Here is a 17,250-nt window from a genome sequence, read left to right as displayed (position 1 = left end):
CTTAAATGCATTACACGCTGTTGATGGCAGCAAACAAACCACCCAAACAAACAGAGGTGGGAGGCTTGGGCAGACTACGTTGGATCAGCTTGTGGGAGGAGTCTTGATAAACCAAAGAAAGACAAGCTAACAAACGCCACAGTGAAGTGAGTAGCTACAAACTTCAGGCCAATTAGTGTTGTTGAAGAATTCGGTCTGAGGAACGTTCTTAGGATCAACAAATGACGGCATGTATGAGCCTCAAGACGCACCATCACAAGAAGAACACATGAGCTGTAGAAAAAGGAGAGACTACGAAAGCCACGGTGTTACAACATGAACCTGCTGTTGGTCTCTCTGGAGACTACTGGGCGTGGCTGGGTAACCATGGTTACCTGGGAGTTACAGAAACGTGCAGAACATGTGTTCATGTTGCACAGCAGTGGGACATTTGAAATAAAGTCAGCACACTCAGTACAGATAGTGCATCAAATATGATGCTGCTGCCAGACGTCTGCCTTTGAACATGTCCCTGCATCGCACACAACACCAAGGTTGCCATGGCAATCACAGCTAACAATAATAATAATAATAATGGATTGGATTTATATAGCGCTTTCCAAGGCACCCAAAGCGCTTTACAATGCCATTATTCATTCACTCTCACATTCACACACTGGTGGAGGCTACGGTTGTAGCCACATCTGCCCTGGGGCAGACTGACAGAAGCGAGGCTGCCATATCGCGCCATCGGCCCCTCTGGCCAACACCAGTAGGCGGTAGGTGAAGTGTCTTGCCCAAGGACACAACGACCAGGACAGAGAGCCCGGGGATCGAACCAGAGACCTTCCGGTTACAGATATGCTTCCCAACCCCCTGAGCCACGGTCGCCCCCACAACAGGGACAAAGTGCACAGCTGGAAGCCTGCAGGTATATTTAACATGATGTATTTCTCAGTGTCCTGTCTGTGTGTGAGAGACAAACAGCCTCTGTATGTGTGTGTAAATACAGCTTGAATATGTAGAGGATATGTTTGTGGATATAAGTAAATGAATGCTCTGCGTCATTTGAATCTTTGATTCTTGTTTCTGTTGCAGGTCTGTGATTGAACTTCTGGGAGGAGAAATGTTGGTTTCATGCTCTGTGATTCTGTGTTTTGTCATCTCTCTCAGGTGATGGAGAGCTCAGATGATGACCCCGCCTACGTGGTCAAATTCAAGTCTACATTTAGAACAGACCTGGAGACACGCAAGCAAAATGCCAACATTGTATATGTGAAAACTGCTGCTGCACTGGAGCCAGATTCAAGGAGCTCAAGTGTTTACCCAGATCTTACTGAACTTACTGAAGGAACAGAGGGTTGTTGGAGGGAAACCTGTGGAAGCAACAACATCCGAGCCACCAGAGAAAGAGTTGGCCCTGTTGGTGCTTCATCAGAGTGTGATTGTGAACAGGAGGAAGACTCAGCTGAGAACAGTGTGGAGGATACAGAGCAGAGCCCACCATCAGTACAGAGGCCTGTCCATTAGAGTGCTGCTCCAAACATGCAGCACATGTACTTGGCCACAGCTGCAACATCTGTACCTGTGAAAGCTTGTTCTCTGTTGCTGCTCATATTGTACAGAAGAAGAGAGTTTCTTTATCATCAGAAAATGTCAATGAGCTTGTGAGTCTTAGCAGCTGGCTCGGTGCAGAGGAGGAAGAACATGTCAAGTCAGAGGAAGATAAATGCAGTTCAGGTTGTCAACTCAACCTGGACTATTGAAAGAGTTTTTCTTTGTCTTGTTTCTGACTGAGATTCTCCAAAGGAAATCCAGCACAAACACACACTTCACACACTCAAAGTCCCTGCACAGTAAATGAGCTGATGAGCGTTTGTGCTGCTCCCTGATAACAGAACAACAGTTCTGCTGCTTCCTGTTCTGAAAACACACATTTATAAATGTTAACTTGCTGTTGATTAAAGGTATGTTGGTGGCTCTGGACGCTGAGGGGAACTTTGTGAAAAACTAGATCAAATGTTAACGTCCTGGCAGAGGCAAAGAACTTTGATTTGATATTTGATTAGATTCATGTTTCAGCTCAGATTGACAGAAATATTTGAACTGCTGCTGTGTTAAAGGCAACACTGCTGTTAGAAAGCACCTGATTTGTTTCTGCACACGGAATGTTGCACTTCTCATACTGCAGTACTATTAAAATAACTACACAATACACTTCTTTTGAACTCATGATTGAATGTTGCTGTAACAATGCCATTAATGTGATGCAAAGTGTTCATGGTTTCCAAGTACAACAAATGATTGCACAAGTTTGACTGATCCACTTTCTAATGTGTGTGTAGCCCACACTGTGTGTCACTGTGTCACAGGTGAGTCTGTGTATCCAGGTTCTATGAGGAGAACAGGATATAGTGACTGAGTCCAGCAGCTTAAAGTCTGACTCCTCCATTTAAATAACTCACAGCAACAACTGAATAGCTTTGCCTTTGTGTAGCTGACACTTCATTTTAATGTCCTTCTATTCTGGTTCATCTGGTTTCAGTTTCTATAAGCACACAGGTTTCATCAGTGACTCTATGACTCAGTAATCTTTGCTGGGCCTTAATTCTCTGAACAAAGCTGCACATCACAAGACTAAATAGAAATGAATCAGTCTTTCATTCTCACTTCTGTTTGACTTCAGCTCTCAATGTCCCACCATAACCCATGGAAAGAATTACTGTCCATCCAGGCTCCTGAACATGAAGCTGATGAAGGTGGAGTATTGTGAGGGCTGATGGAGATGATGATGAGGAATCCAGGAGCAGTGGGTGGATGGCAGCATCAGCATGAAGGATCAGTGTGAGAACACATCATCATCCACAAAGAAAACCAGTCTGAGTGTCTGACGCTCTTGTTAGAAAGACGCAGTCCCAGCAGTTAGCTTGTCTGCTAGTTAGCTGAGAGCTAACTCACTTGTACATTGAATACCAAACCGTGTAAACCAGGTGTGTCAAACATATGGCCCGTGGGCCAAATCCAGCCCTTGAGATAATTTCATATGCCAAATATTGATGAATTTTCAGGCTTGCTGATAATCAATGTGAGCATGGCTGAGGTTTTATTCTGATGAGTAAACCATGTGGTTTAAGAGACAGACTGGGATCATACCATTATGTGAAAGAAGACATGTCCCATAGACAGCAAGGGTAGTGGTATAGACCAGGTACACAGAGAAATGGGAGCTGTATTGAAATGCAAGCGTGTCAGGAAAGAGTGAAAAGGCAAAATGAGCAGCATCTGGCTGCATTTCAGTGATATTGGAGACCACAAAGCTGAGTGCAAAATTTATATAGGAGATATACAGGAGACGCTGAGAGTAGAACTGATAAAATTAGGAGCTGGCTAAAGTGAGACCCATTTTTATTTCCACCCATTTTCCATTGTGGAGGACAAAAGGTTTCAAACTCGTCCAGGTCTTAAACCTCACGTGTGTTCTTCCTAATAGCAGTAAATGGATAAAAATAAGGCTTTTATGAAAACACTGAATACGAATTGCTGCCTTTAAAAAGACTAAATGTACAGTTCAGTATTGAATACTACATAAAATAAACTATATACAAAGTGTGTCTGAATTGCAGAGATGCAGAAATATGTGCATATAGCACAGAGCCACGGCTCAGTGTCTGAATGAGTCTCACAGACCTGAATGTGCTGTTGAAGCCATTTATAATTATAACGTAATTCTTTACTCGTTTGATCTGCTCCTTACCACAAGCGACCAGACGTAGAAGGTTTTGGACTTTTAACTATATTTTCTTAAGTTTTACAACTTTTCTTACTGTTAAAAACCTCGTTATGGCCATTCATGCTATACAAAGTAATTAGACATTTGTGGTATCTACAGAAATGTCAGAATCTCAGCTAAAAGTTCACAAAACCATCTCAACAACCACCAAACAGCTAAAACAGCAGGTGAACAGATTACACAAAAAAGATGTAAACACAAATCCCCCTGATCATCTGTTTTTTAAACATGAAGCGTAGTTTTGGACGTTCATTTACTGCTGGTTCAGTGAATTTTGGTTGGACAGTGATGAAACCTGCAGTCTCAGAATCTGTGAGAAGTCTGCTTTCAGCACGCAACAGCATTGTTGTGTTGTGTGGTGTGGATTCACCTCTGCAAACTCACTGTTTTACCATCATGTTTCTACTTAGACAATAACAAAGGAAGCAGTTCCCAGGAACTACTTCCTGTCTTGTTAACATAAGAGTATGTTGCCCTTCAAAACACCTCCACTTCTCCTCTTATTAGAGCACTGCCTTATTATTAATCTGCTAATTCTGTCAGTTGATGAAAGAAAAATGCTTGATCTCACCTGAGAGTTTCCAGTGTACAGTGTGGACTCTTCAGTTCTTCAGACAGAAGCTTCACGCCTGAATCCTTCAGGTTACTGTTACTCAGGTCCAGCTGTCTCAGATTAGAGGTCTGAGAGCTGAGACCTGAGGACAGAGCTTCACAGCTTCTCTCTGACAGGTCACAGTGACTCAGTCTGAAAAATAACAGATAAACAATTACAAAAATAAAACACTTATGTTGAAGTGTAATGAGATACTATTATATTTAGCAATATTTAATCTCCTTGTTTTCAGGAAACTGAGCACTTATGCAGAGCAACATGTGGAGAGAATCAGAGGAGGAGAAGTGAAGAGAGAACAGCAGTAAAACAACACTGAATTGTTCAGTGTGCTTTTGATATCAACAAAATGTGTCAAATTTCTTTATTTTGTATTTGTTTTAAGTAGAATTGATGATTATCACTTAGATAACAACCACAGGCCAGGTCTAAATTGCACTTTGGTAACAGTTACACCCAGAAATATTTCAGAAATGTGGACAATTTGTGCTCCAATGTATTCAGTATTGAACATCTGAGTACCAATGACCACTTAATATTTTTGATATTTTATTTGAGTTCCCACCTGATCTGTGTTAACTAGAATAAACATTTAAAAACTAAAGCTATGATCACATATTGACTTACAGAGCTTTGTTGGAGGGTTGGACCACTGGCAGCAGCCTCAGAAGAGCCTTTTTAAAGGCTCATGTTCTCACTTAGATCATTTATTTCTACTTGCATTTCTTTCTGGGAAAAATGGGGGATTACTTTGAAAACAGGAACTATTTTCCCCCAAAATCAGCCCTGGATTAGTAAATCACTCCAACATCTTCTCAGTCAGAAGAAGCTGTTTTGTTATGAGGGAGAGAAGAAAAAGATTGAGGCACAGAAACTTGTTGAAAGACAGATAAAGCAGCTAAAATCAGGTCTAAAAGTAAAGCAGAGGATGAGCTGAATAAAGGACACTCAAGGCTGGCTTGGAAAGGAATGAAGTCCATGGTGGGGATACAGAGCAAGGAGCAAAGATGAATGTGATGCTGAATCAGCAGAAGACTTGGACTCATTTAATTCCAGCTTTGAAGAAAAAAAGGCATCTGGACTTCTTTAAGTTTCTTGAAGACGTTTCACCTCTCATCCAAGAAGCTTCTTTATTTCTAGGGTCAAATGGTGGAGAGTCCCAGATTTTAACCCTGTGGGAGAGTCCGCCAAGGGGGTCATGAACCCCCTGTTGATCACACGAGCCAAGGTGTGAAAATGGGTGTAGGTCACAATCAGCCAAGGTTTCGGGTGAGCTCATTGTGAAACCCAGCTCCACCCTATCATGTGATTTCTTGAGGTTAGCCTCTGTACAAACAAACTTCAGCCATATGACAGTGAGTGTGAGTGAATGAGAGCACACACAGGACACTCTGATCTCTGAATGTGTGTGACTCAGTGAAAAAGAGGATTGTACTGGATATACTGTGACTGACAGAGTTTAAAGAGAAAGGTGTTTGGATTAACCCTTTAAGACCTACCATAGAACAAAGTCCGCTAGAGCTTATCTTCATATTTTCACAACCTGTAGTGCCATTTTTGGGAGCATTTCAAGTTGCTATACATCAATACAACCCTTATAACCCAAATTTTAATAATATGTATGCATTAAGTCCATAGTAACTACATAAATTGCAAAAAAAGTGCAATAAACTACAAAAAAACTTGAAAATCGTTTTTGTTTTGTTTTTTTTGTTTTTTTTTTTTACATATATTTCTAGTTAGAGAAATTTAAGAGGTTTATCCCTCAAAACTGTAAATACAAAAAAGTTGCACAAAATAGTTTCCCACCACAGGAAATTTATTGTGAGTGTCTTCATAGTTTTATTTTTGAAATACACCAATTTTTATACACTGCAGGAAAAACGAAAATAAATATTATAATGCAAATTTGCAAAAAAGCAGCATATGCATCAAAATAAATTATTTCCAGCAGTGCAATATGAGTCCTAAGCATCCCAGAAACCACACAGAAAGTCATAAAGTAAAAAATAACTTTTAAAAATGCCAGTATAGGCTTATAAGGCCCTGGAGGTAAAAAAAAAACCCCAAAAAAAACAACCCTACATTTTCCACAAAAATGACATCACTTCCGGTTTCGGGCAGGTAATGGCGGACATGCGATAGTTCGCACTGACGTCTACTCCAACGTAGGAAGTGTTATGAACAGCTGATCGGATCAGAAAAGCGTGTTTCTGGAAGATTATGTTTTTGTTGCTGCAAGTGCTTTTTATGCAATTTTTGCAAAGCTATATGTGGAAGGAAACCGTGACCGAGGACAAGATGATGGCATAAGATGTAAGTACAACTCCTCCGGTTTCATATGCAAAAAAAAAAAATACTGCTCTAGCTTACGAGGTTCCGGTTCTATAGGGATTAAAAATAGTTAGGCAAAATGGAGCGTGCCCACTCCGACCGGTCTTAAAGGATTAAAATGGATTATGCTAAAATGAACGTGCTAATGAAATCTGAACTGACTAATATGTAAAGTGAAGATTATTCAGATGTGAAAGAGAGACTGATAATGAGGTGAAGCTGGAGATCAGTGAAGGGCATGTAAACACCTGATTGGTTGAGTAGATATCAGATCGACAGTTTCAGAGTTTTCCCTGTGGATTATAACTTTAAGAAGATGTGACATTCATCAAGGAATCCTGCTCTCCAGATTATTTCCATGAACACTGAGCTGGAACACATCTACAGTAAGGCTGCCACAAACGATTAGTTTGATAGTCGACTAGTCACCGATTATTTTTGTGATTAGTCGACTAATCAGATCATCATCCATTGGACGTAAAACATACAGCTTATTGCACCAGCATGCATCTGCTCTTATATAACGATCATTAGCTTATAGCTTTAAGTGTTTAAGGTATGTGCTAACTAAAAATAAAGACAAGATGATAGTTTATTGAATTTAAATGAAATTTGCAGATTATTTCGGTGAAGTTTAATAAACTCCTTGCTATCTAAAATATAACAGGACACCGCAGTATATTCTCGAGCATCTCACACTTTTGATAATCAGCTGTCTGCTTGACGTTTATTCAGCTGTGTAAAAACTATAACTTTAATCTCAGCCAAACCGATTTACTCAGGAACAAATAAAAGACTGAAAAAAGCCAAACAATAACATTTTTAAGTTATCTAAGTGATTTGTGACGGCGGTGGGTTTGAAAACGATTTGCCGGGAGTCCGGTGTTCTCACAGGCTCTAGTGAGCCTTGCCACCGGCTAGCTATTGAGCTAGTGGGTAACGGATGTCTCCGAAAACATTGGAGTGCTTTTGAAAATATGTGGTGTCTTGATAAACTGAGCAGATATTTGAGGTTTACACAGCTACATTCTCGCCTGAAAATATGTTAAACGTTTATTTTGTGACCCAGAAAGAATAATAAGAGTAATATTAAAACTAACTACCTTCTGCCATTGTTGTAAACTGAGCAGGGCCGCGCTATGAATTCTGGGACACAGCTGCTTCTTCTTCGGGGTTTAACGGTAGCTGGCATCCTTGTACATGCAGTGCTGCCATCTTCTGTTTCAGTCCCTTATTACACTCTTAAATCCTACTACTTATTCCTGCATCTTTTGTGATCTTACAAAGCTTCAAACGACGCGTCGACTATTAAATCAGTCGTCGACGATTTTGATAGTCGACGTAATCGTGACTAGTCGACTAATCGTGGCAGCCCTAATCTACAGTGCTGAAAGTGCCCATCTCACCACCAACCTCTCTGTGCACATTCACTTTTCAACCCTTTGTGAGACACTAAAGGTGTAAATCTGAGTATTTATCTATGTTAGTGCAAACACCTCTAATAGGTTGCTTTGGCCTTTCCAAGTAATATCTTCCCTTGGAGTCTGCGGTCCAGGCTCCTAAAATCATCCTAGTTTAACAAGCACTACAATCTAGAGGAGAGCTGCACTAACAGGTGTGACTGATAAAATCTGACCTGCAAGGATACTCAGGTTTGTTTGTATCAGGACAAGCAGGGAAGACCTGGACATCAAGACTGTCAGGCTGCCTGAGTCCACTCACCCACATCAGCTCAGAACTCTGCATTATCTACTGAGTCAGACTCAGAGGATCAGGAATCAGAAGTTCTACAAAGAGTAGAACCAGACTTCCTGTATAGAGGTGTGTGGGCCTACTGATCCACAGTGTCAGCACAACTTTCACATCATATTCATCTCAGCACAACTAAAACATGTGACTGACCTGAGAGTTTCAAATCGACATCGTGGATTCTCCAGAAGAACACACAGCTGCTTCACTCCTGAATCCTGCAGGTTCTTGTAGTCTCCACTCAGGTCCAGCACTCTGGGATACGAGGGGTTGGACTTCAGTGCTGCTGCCAGATAATCACAGCTGATCTCTGACAAATCACAGTCCTTCAATCTGAATAAAAAATGAAAGATGTAAGTTTATTAGACAAAGTGTGAGCTTGAAATCATTCAGTGTTTCATCATCTGTTCAGAGCTGAAGAAGGTTCAGAATGTAGAAGTTTAGAAAATGGAAACTCCAAACAGCTGAAGCCAACAGGAAGCAGCTTCAAACAAACAAGAGAAAAAAAAAATGAATTTTTCACATTGAAGTTGTACATTTAACTTGACAATAAAGTTGTCAAGTTTTGCCGTGTGAAATAAAAAAAACTGAACAGGAATCCTCAGCGTTGAACCCTCTGCACAGAGGTTCAGGTTCCTCTTCAGGTCCCAAAGTGCAGAACAACAAGGTTTCAAACAGCTTCGTTCCAGCAGCCACAGAAATGCAGAGAAAATTCTTTGGATCTCTTGGTTGTGTTGTATAATGCTGTGTTTGCATATCTGGTGTCTGTGTTGCTTTGTGAGGAAGGATCATCTACTGCAGCCCCAGATAAACAGAGCTGGACCTGAACCTGGTAGCTTCACTTAGAAGACACTTGTGACGGGAACTTGTGAGAAGTTTTATGCAGACAAGTGTTGATTTTGAGTCTGGGATGAGGTCTCCACAGTCTTTGTGGAGATCCACATTCTGCATACTGCCTGTGAGAAGCTGCAGACATTTCTCCTCCAAATCCACTGAGCAGCTGCTCGTGGCGGTATTAGCTCCATGTGTACGTGTTAGCATGAAGCCTCGTTGACACTCTGCTGTGGACACGGTCACAGCTGGACGCGTGATGGACGAGTCGTCCTTCCTGTTAAACTTCTTTGAGGTGAGCTTGAAGCTGCTGCTTGGGGCGCATGCACAGCTGGTTATTGTACTGAAAATGTTCTGCAGACGAGTCCACGCACTCACAACAAAGCTCAGTGTGGACGACGCTGTGCACGCTCCAATGCTGATTGGTTGGAAAGTGGGCGGGAACAGAGAAGGGAGCGACAGCAGCGTTCAGCACAAACATGGAGGATCAAACAAGAAGAGCATTAGAAGCTCAGATGGAGGCTGCAGTGGACACTTTTCATTGTTTTAACACTCGCTTTCACTTCAGCTTCACCAACAACTGCATAAGCAGAGCAGCCCACTGACTGCGTGGCTGTGACGGCGCCCCCTGGTGACTGTAAACCACTACAACATGTAGACGGCTGTCTGCTGCTCATTTCTTTGCCTCCATCACAGGAGCGCTTTATCCTGTTCTACACTCTCATTGGTTCTTTGTGTGCTTGTTTTTTACAACAGTAGTGTCAAAGGAAAATTGTTTTTATATAATGTGATCAGCTTCATGAAATGTGCTTTTTATTGATCACTAAGCAATCTACATGTCTACGTAACTTTTCACCTAATAACTTTTGCGATGAACTTATTCAGCTACTAACCGCTTCCTGTCTTCAGAGAACAGTTAGATTTAGAGAAGAGAAAAACCCATTGCTCTGAGTGACGTTGTTATTTTTGTACACACACACACACACACACACACACACACACACACAGAAAAGTATAAATAAAGAACGCAGACAGTGATGAGACGCAGGTCGTGCGTCCATGACTGCCGTCGCGAGTGAAAGACAACTGCAGTGTTTGTGTTTCCTAACTCAGGTGTCTTAGCTGAAGAACTACAGGGTGATTTAAAGAAATCCCCTGTCAAGTAGTCATTGTGATTGTTCAAAGACGACAATCAGCTGTGACTAAATGTAGCTCCTACAGCAGTGATGGGAATAACTACTGAAGCTAATCCAGTATCAAATCTCAGGAATCAGCAGCTCCCACCTCGTTTTCTTTGAACAACTATGTTTAGCTGCTGTGTTTCTGTGTTTCTGCAGACCTCAGACATCCTGCTGCTCTGGAGAACTGAAGCTCTAAAGGGTTCAGCCTTTATCTCCAAGAAACAAAGCTGATCATGGAGACCCAGCAGGTCAGCTGATCTGTGGACAGCACCAGCATCTTTAAGTAAGTCTGAGAGCTGAGCAGTCTTTGGAAGCCTCTACTGTCTGATAGTCTCAGAGCAGGATTTGGATCATTATTTGGCTTTTCTTCTATTATTATGTTTAGTTTCTGCTTCACAGATATTCTCTGAGATGTTCTCTGAAATGTTTCCCACTGTTGGACAAACTTTCACAGTTTCTTCATAAAGGAGATCTCCTGTGGAGTCCATCTGTGATAATATGTTAAACACTGAATTATGATTCATATCTGAATGTACTGACTGTTAATTATTGATGAGAACATAATCAGTAAATATAAAGATGCTTGAGTTTGGCTTTGATGAATCAGAATAAAAGTAATAAAATAATGATTGTAGAGACAGGCCTAACTCTGTGTACAAACAGACTTTAGCCATATGAGAGTAAGTGTGAGTGAATGAGAGCACACACAGGACACTCTGATCTCTGAATGTGTGTGACTCAGTGAAAAAGAGGACTGTACTGGATATACTGTGACTGACAGACAGAGTTTAAAGAGAAAGGTGTTTGGATTAAAATGGATTGTGCTAAAGTGAACGTGCTAATGAAATCTGAACTGACTGAAATGTGAAGTGAAGATAATTCAGATGTGAAAAAGAGAGAGAGAAACTGATAATAAGGTGGGGCTGGAGATCAAACACCTGATTGGTTGAGTAGATATCAGATCGACAGTTTCAAAGTTTTCCCTGTGGATTATAACTTTAAGAAGATGTGACATTCATCAAGGAATCCTGCTTTCCGGATTATTTCCATGAACACTGAGCTGGAACACATCTAAAGTGCTGAAAGTGCCCGTCTCACCACCAACCTCTCTGTGCACATTCACTTTTTAACCCTTTGTGAGACAATAAAGATGTAAATCTGACTATTATTCTATGTTAGTGCAAACACCTCTAATAGGTTGGTTTAGTCTTTCCAAGTAATATCTTCCCTTGGAGTCTGCGGTCCAGGCTCCTAAAATCATCCTAGTTTAACAAGCACTACAATCTAGAGGAGAGCTGCACTAACAGGTGTGACTGATAAGATCTGACCTGCAAGGATACTCAGGTTTGTTTGTATCAGGACAAGCAGGGAAGACCTGGACATCAAGACTGTCAGGCTGCCTGAGTCCACTCACCCACATCAGCTCAGAACTCTGCATTATCTACTGAGTCAGACTCAGAGGATCAGGAATCAGAAGTTCTACAAAGAGTAGAACCAGACTTCCTGTATAGAGGTGTGTGGGCCTACTGATCCACAGTGTCAGCACAACTTTCACATCATATTCATCTCAGCACAACTAAAACATGTGACTGACCTGAGAGTTTCAAATCGACATCGTGGATTCTCCAGAAGAACACACAGCTGCTTCACTCCTGAATCCTGCAGGTTCTTGTAGTCTCCACTCAGGTCCAGCACTCTGGGATACGAGGGGTTGGACTTCAGTGCTGCTGCCAGATAATCACAGCTGATCTCTGACAAATCACAGTCCTTCAATCTGAATAAAGAATGAAAGATGTAAGTTTATTAGACAAAGTGTGAGCTTGAAATCATTCAGTGTTTCATCATCTGTTCAGAGCTGAAGAAGGTTCAGAATGTAGAAGTTTAGAAAATGGAAACTCCAAACAGCTGAAGCCAACAGGAAGCAGCTTCAAACAAACACAACAAGAGAAAAAACTCTGAATGTTTCACACTAAAGTCATACATTTATCATAAAAACAGAAAAAGACTTGAAAGAGTCGTGTTTTTCCTTCCAGGAACCACAAGGCTTCACTTTTAAAGGTGAAGTGTGAAAGAAATGGACATATTTGAAGTCCAACACCTTTTTCCAGTCACATTATTAAAGCAGACAAACTACAAGCTCATTTTCCTTCCAACAAGTCATCTTCTGACCTGGACTAACAACACTGGTCTCTATGTGCAGCTGGCTGTAAGACCAGTGCTCAGGGAGCGTCTACAAAGCGCAACACTGAAAGAACATCACACACTCATTTGCTTCCATCACACAAACATCTACTGTCATTATTGTCACCAAACTCTGTGGATCCTTTATTGCAAATTCAAATGGGATCAAATGGTCAGACAAAAGAGGGTTATGAGGAATTATGATGAAATGTTGTGTATTAGCAGCAAGTTATTGAATCATTTTCCTCAGAAACCAAACAAAATGATTGACAAACATGTTTTTACAAACTCAGTGTTGGACTTGGATCAGCAGGATAAGCTGATGTTTAAAGGCATTTGAGTCTCGCTGTATGAGAGTCCAGTTATTACTAAATATTTATGGATGATGTTCTTTCAGTGTTGCACTTTGTAGACGCTCCCTGAGCCTCACAGCCAGCTGCACATACACTAGCTGACATTACCCAGCATTAGAGGCAGGTGTAAAAAAAAGGATTTTTCTATTTAAATGGTTTTAATTTGAATAAAGCGATGTTGATTCATTCAATCCTGAATCGATTTTTAATATAAATGTATTTTGCCAGAATCTCAGGTTAAAGCTCCCAAAAGGGGATGCAAGATGGCCGCCAGGGTGAAGCCACAGAGTCAGGCAGGTCCTGTGTGTTTGCCAAAAAAATATATCAAAAAACCTTGGATTTTGCCATGTTTGTTTGGTCTTTTCTTGTCTTTCTACCTCCTCTTGAGCTTAATGTATTCACGGAAAATGATTAATTTAACTCTCCACCCAGCCAAGAGGAGCCAACATCTTTTGTACTCAAGAATCCTGGATTGTGGACATGCTAGGCCGCCCCCAGGTAAACGTGTTAAAACGGTATCTAGATCATTCCTGGGGGTTGTGAATCTCTTGATGATAATACTTCTGGCTGGCGATGTTGAGCGTAACACCGGACCTGTTTCAAGTCCTGTGCTACAGTCTCAGCAGCTCCCTGGGCTAACACCATCACTGCTACCTGGGCTACAGCAGCTCCCAGGGCTAACACCATCACTGCTACCTGGGGTACAGCAGCTCCCTGGGCTAACACCATCACTGCTACCTGGGCTACAGCAGCTCCCAGGGTTAACACCATCACTGCTACCTCGGCTACAGCAGCTCCCTGGTCTAACACCATCACTGCTACCAGGGCTACAGAAGCTCCCTAGGCTACAGCAGCTTCCTAGGCTAACACCATCACTGCTACCTGGGCTACAGCAGCTTCCTGGGCTAACACCATCACTGCTACCAGGGCTACAACAGCATCCTGGGCTAACACCATCACTGCTTCCTGGCCTACAGCAGCTTCCTGGGCTAACACCATCACTGCTTCCTGGCCTACAGCAGCTTCCTGGGCTAACACCATCACTGCTACCAGGGCTACAACAGCATCCTGGTCTTACACCATCACTGCCACCTGGGCTACAGCAGCGTCCTGCACTAACACCATCACTGCTACCGGGGCTACAGCAGCCTCCTGGACCAACACCATCACTGCAACCAGGGCTATAGCAGCCTTCTGGACTAACACCATCACTGCTACCTGGGCTACAGCAGCTTCCTGGGCTAACACCATCATTGCTACCAGGGTTACAGCAGCCTCCTGGACTAACACCATCACTGCTACCTGGGCTACAGCAGCCTTCTGGACTAACACCATCACTGCTACCAGGGTTACAGCAGCCTCCTGAACTAACACCATCACTGCTACCTGGGCTACAGCAGCTTCCTGGGCTAACACCATCATTGCAGGTCCCGATTACAACTAAACCTAGTAAGTCAACACAACCTATCACACCCATGGGTACACAGAGGAACCCTGTGTTTAAAAAGCATCGATCGTTTAAGTTATTTCGGACTCTTAATCAAGCTAGGACTATATGGGATTCACAGTGTAAAGACAAAGGGCTCCTAGGTGGCCATCTGAACATACGCAGCATGGCCCCTAAGAGGGAACAACTGGAACATCTTCTCATTAATTCAAATGTTGATTTCATGGGACTTTCGGAAACTGGGCTCAAACCCTCTTCTCGACAAACACTGTTAACTCTACAAGGCTACCATGTCTTCAGAAAAGATAGGCATCAAGGAAAGGGGGAGGGGTGTTATTGTATATGAAGGACTCTCTAAAATGTACACAAATAATCTGGCCCAATGAAATCTCTGTTGAATGTGTTGGAGTTAAAGTGTCACTCTCAGCAGAAATGTCATTTACTGTTTTATGTCTTTATCGCCCACCTTTAGCAAAAGTAGATTTTTATGACCAATTCAAGGCACTTCTGAATGCTTGCGACTTCAACAATGAACTTATCCTAATGGGAGACTTAAATGTATTTGGGATAACAAAAGCGACAGAAAGAAACTAAAAGAAATCACAGATAATTTTAGTTTAAAACAAATGATCAATGATCCCACTAGAATAACAAATCGCTCTAGAACTCTAATAGACCTGGTGTTTTCTAACAAACCGGATAGAATGATAAAAACATAACTTTTTGACTGGCTTGTCTGACCACAATGCAATATTCTTCTCTAGAAAGCTGACTAAAAAGCGACTGAGATGTGTCAGTAAAAGTATGAATATAAAAAAAACATTTATTCCAAATAGTCAAGAGCAACATTTAATGGCAGCTCTAAATAATTTTGATTGGACTAGCATACTATCCTATGATGACACTAATAAATGTTGTGATCTATTATACTGTGCTATTAAAGGGGTCTTGTCACAGTTTCAGAAAGAGAGCTATATAAAGAAACAAGTTTATTCCTTGCCTTGGATTAATACTAAATGTAAACAGCTTATGAGACTCAGAGACCAGTTACTTAAAAAATCGTTACAATCTGGATTAAATACTGATCGATTACATTTTATATCTACAAGGAATAAAGTCACACAAACTTTGAGAATGGCAAAAGCAAAATTTTTATGACTGTAATTAATAGTGCCAAAGGAAACTGTAACCTAATTTGGGAAAATATTAACAAACTCCTTGGTAACAGTAAGCATAATGCTGATACAGACCTTGAACTTAAATTTGCCAATGAACTGGTATCAGAGCCTCTCAGCCGAGCTACTAAATTAAATGATTTTTTCCAAAGAACTATTACTGAAATTGCACAATTGTTTTCTAATTCTTGTGACCCTCAACAAAGTATTGGAAATACCGACACCAAAGAGGATGTTCCTTCTCCAGATTCAAAGTTCAATATTCAGAAAATTACAGAAAATGAAGTAGAAAATATAATCTCTAAATTAAGAAGTTCTAAAGCCAGGGATGAGTTTGGATGTGATACCAATTTCTTGAAGCATTATAAATCTTGTCTTTTGGTGCCTGTGACCCATCTTATTAATTTCTCAATGACGCAGGCAGTCGTTCCTCTGAGTTAGAAGGTGGAAAAAGTTACACCAATTTATGAATTGGGTGATAAAACAGACCCTGCTAATTATCGACCTATTAGCATACTCCCTATCTTTTCAAAGATAGCAGAAAAGTGGGTTGCTAATTCTATCATCAAACATCTTAATGACTCCAATCCGGGTTTGCACCCTATGCAATTCGGATTTCGCACTCTTCATTCAACTGAAACGGCTGTCTGTGTTTTTGTTGAGAGAGTGAAATCTTACTTAGACAAGAGCAATTATGTTGCGGCTGTTTTTCATGATTTCGAGCGTGCGTTTGACACTGTGAATCATCTTAAGCTCTTGTCTAGACTGTCAACATTTAACTTTAGTAATCACACCGTTAAATGGATACAGTCTTATCTATCAGATAGAAAACAATGCGTGCAAATAAAGAATAGCAAGTCACCCTATCTTCACTGTACGCAAGGTGTCCCCCAGGGTTCAATTCTAGGCCCCCTGTTATTTTCACTTTATGTAAATGACTTGCCTAATGTGTGCAAAGATGTGGACACGATTATGTACGCTGATGATACGGTAATTTTTACGCAAGCCAAAACTGCTGATGATGCAGCCCATCAGCTTTCACTGGCATTACATGATTTACAAAAATGGCTGAATGACTCATGCTTGTGCCTTAATTTTAAAAAGACTGTATCAATGTTTTTTAGTAAACCTAAAACAACCGTGGCTGCAGTAAAAGTCTGCTTGGGTGCACAAGAATTAATTAATGTTGAGGAATTTAAGTATTTGGGAGTGCTACTAGACTCAAAATTATCCTTTAAAAAACACATTAATAAAGTAGTGAAAACTGTAAATGTTAATATACAGAACTTTAGACATATCCACACATCATTAACAGACATAGCAGCGATTACATTCCTGCATTCTATGATACCGGCTCATATTGAATATTGTGTTACAAGTTGGTACTATACGAGCTCTGCTGCTATTGGGCCAATCGAGGTATGCTACAAAAGAGCATTGAAAATATTAGATAAAAAACCTTTTTCATTTAACCATTGTCAAATTTTAGAAAAATACAAGTTTTTAAATTTTACTCATTTCAAATTATTTAAATCTACCTGTCTAATATACAAAGTTATACATGGTCTGGCGCCTCCACCAATGAGTGATTTTATTAAACAAAAGTCTAGCAGTGTTGCC

At 41.0% G+C, this 17,250-nt stretch overlaps 1 protein-coding gene across 2 annotated transcripts in view; it reads right to left on the bottom strand.

Annotated features, from left to right (window-relative positions):
* The window catches only part of LOC118453508 (NACHT, LRR and PYD domains-containing protein 3-like), a 454,485-nt gene that overhangs the window by 89,741 nt on the left and 347,494 nt on the right, over window positions 1-17,250 (bottom strand). Inside the window, exons 6-8 of one of the 2 annotated variants that reach the window (XM_087843551.1) lie at window positions 12,069-12,248; window positions 8,616-8,795; window positions 4,341-4,514 (exon numbers count right to left, since the gene is read on the bottom strand). The exons of the other annotated variant lie outside the window; for it this stretch is intronic. Coding sequence (XP_087699677.1) covers window positions 4,341-4,514; window positions 8,616-8,795; window positions 12,069-12,248 — 534 coding nt within the window. The remainder of the gene's footprint in view (window positions 1-4,340; window positions 4,515-8,615; window positions 8,796-12,068; window positions 12,249-17,250) is intronic. 2 annotated transcript variants of the gene reach the window in all.

This window comes from Neolamprologus brichardi, chromosome 7 (assembly GCF_056152115.1).
Source record: "Neolamprologus brichardi isolate AB-2024 chromosome 7, ASM5615211v1, whole genome shotgun sequence".
Taxonomy (NCBI): Eukaryota; Metazoa; Chordata; class Actinopteri; order Cichliformes; family Cichlidae; genus Neolamprologus; species Neolamprologus brichardi.
This window is presented reverse-complemented; position numbering and strand designations above follow the sequence as displayed.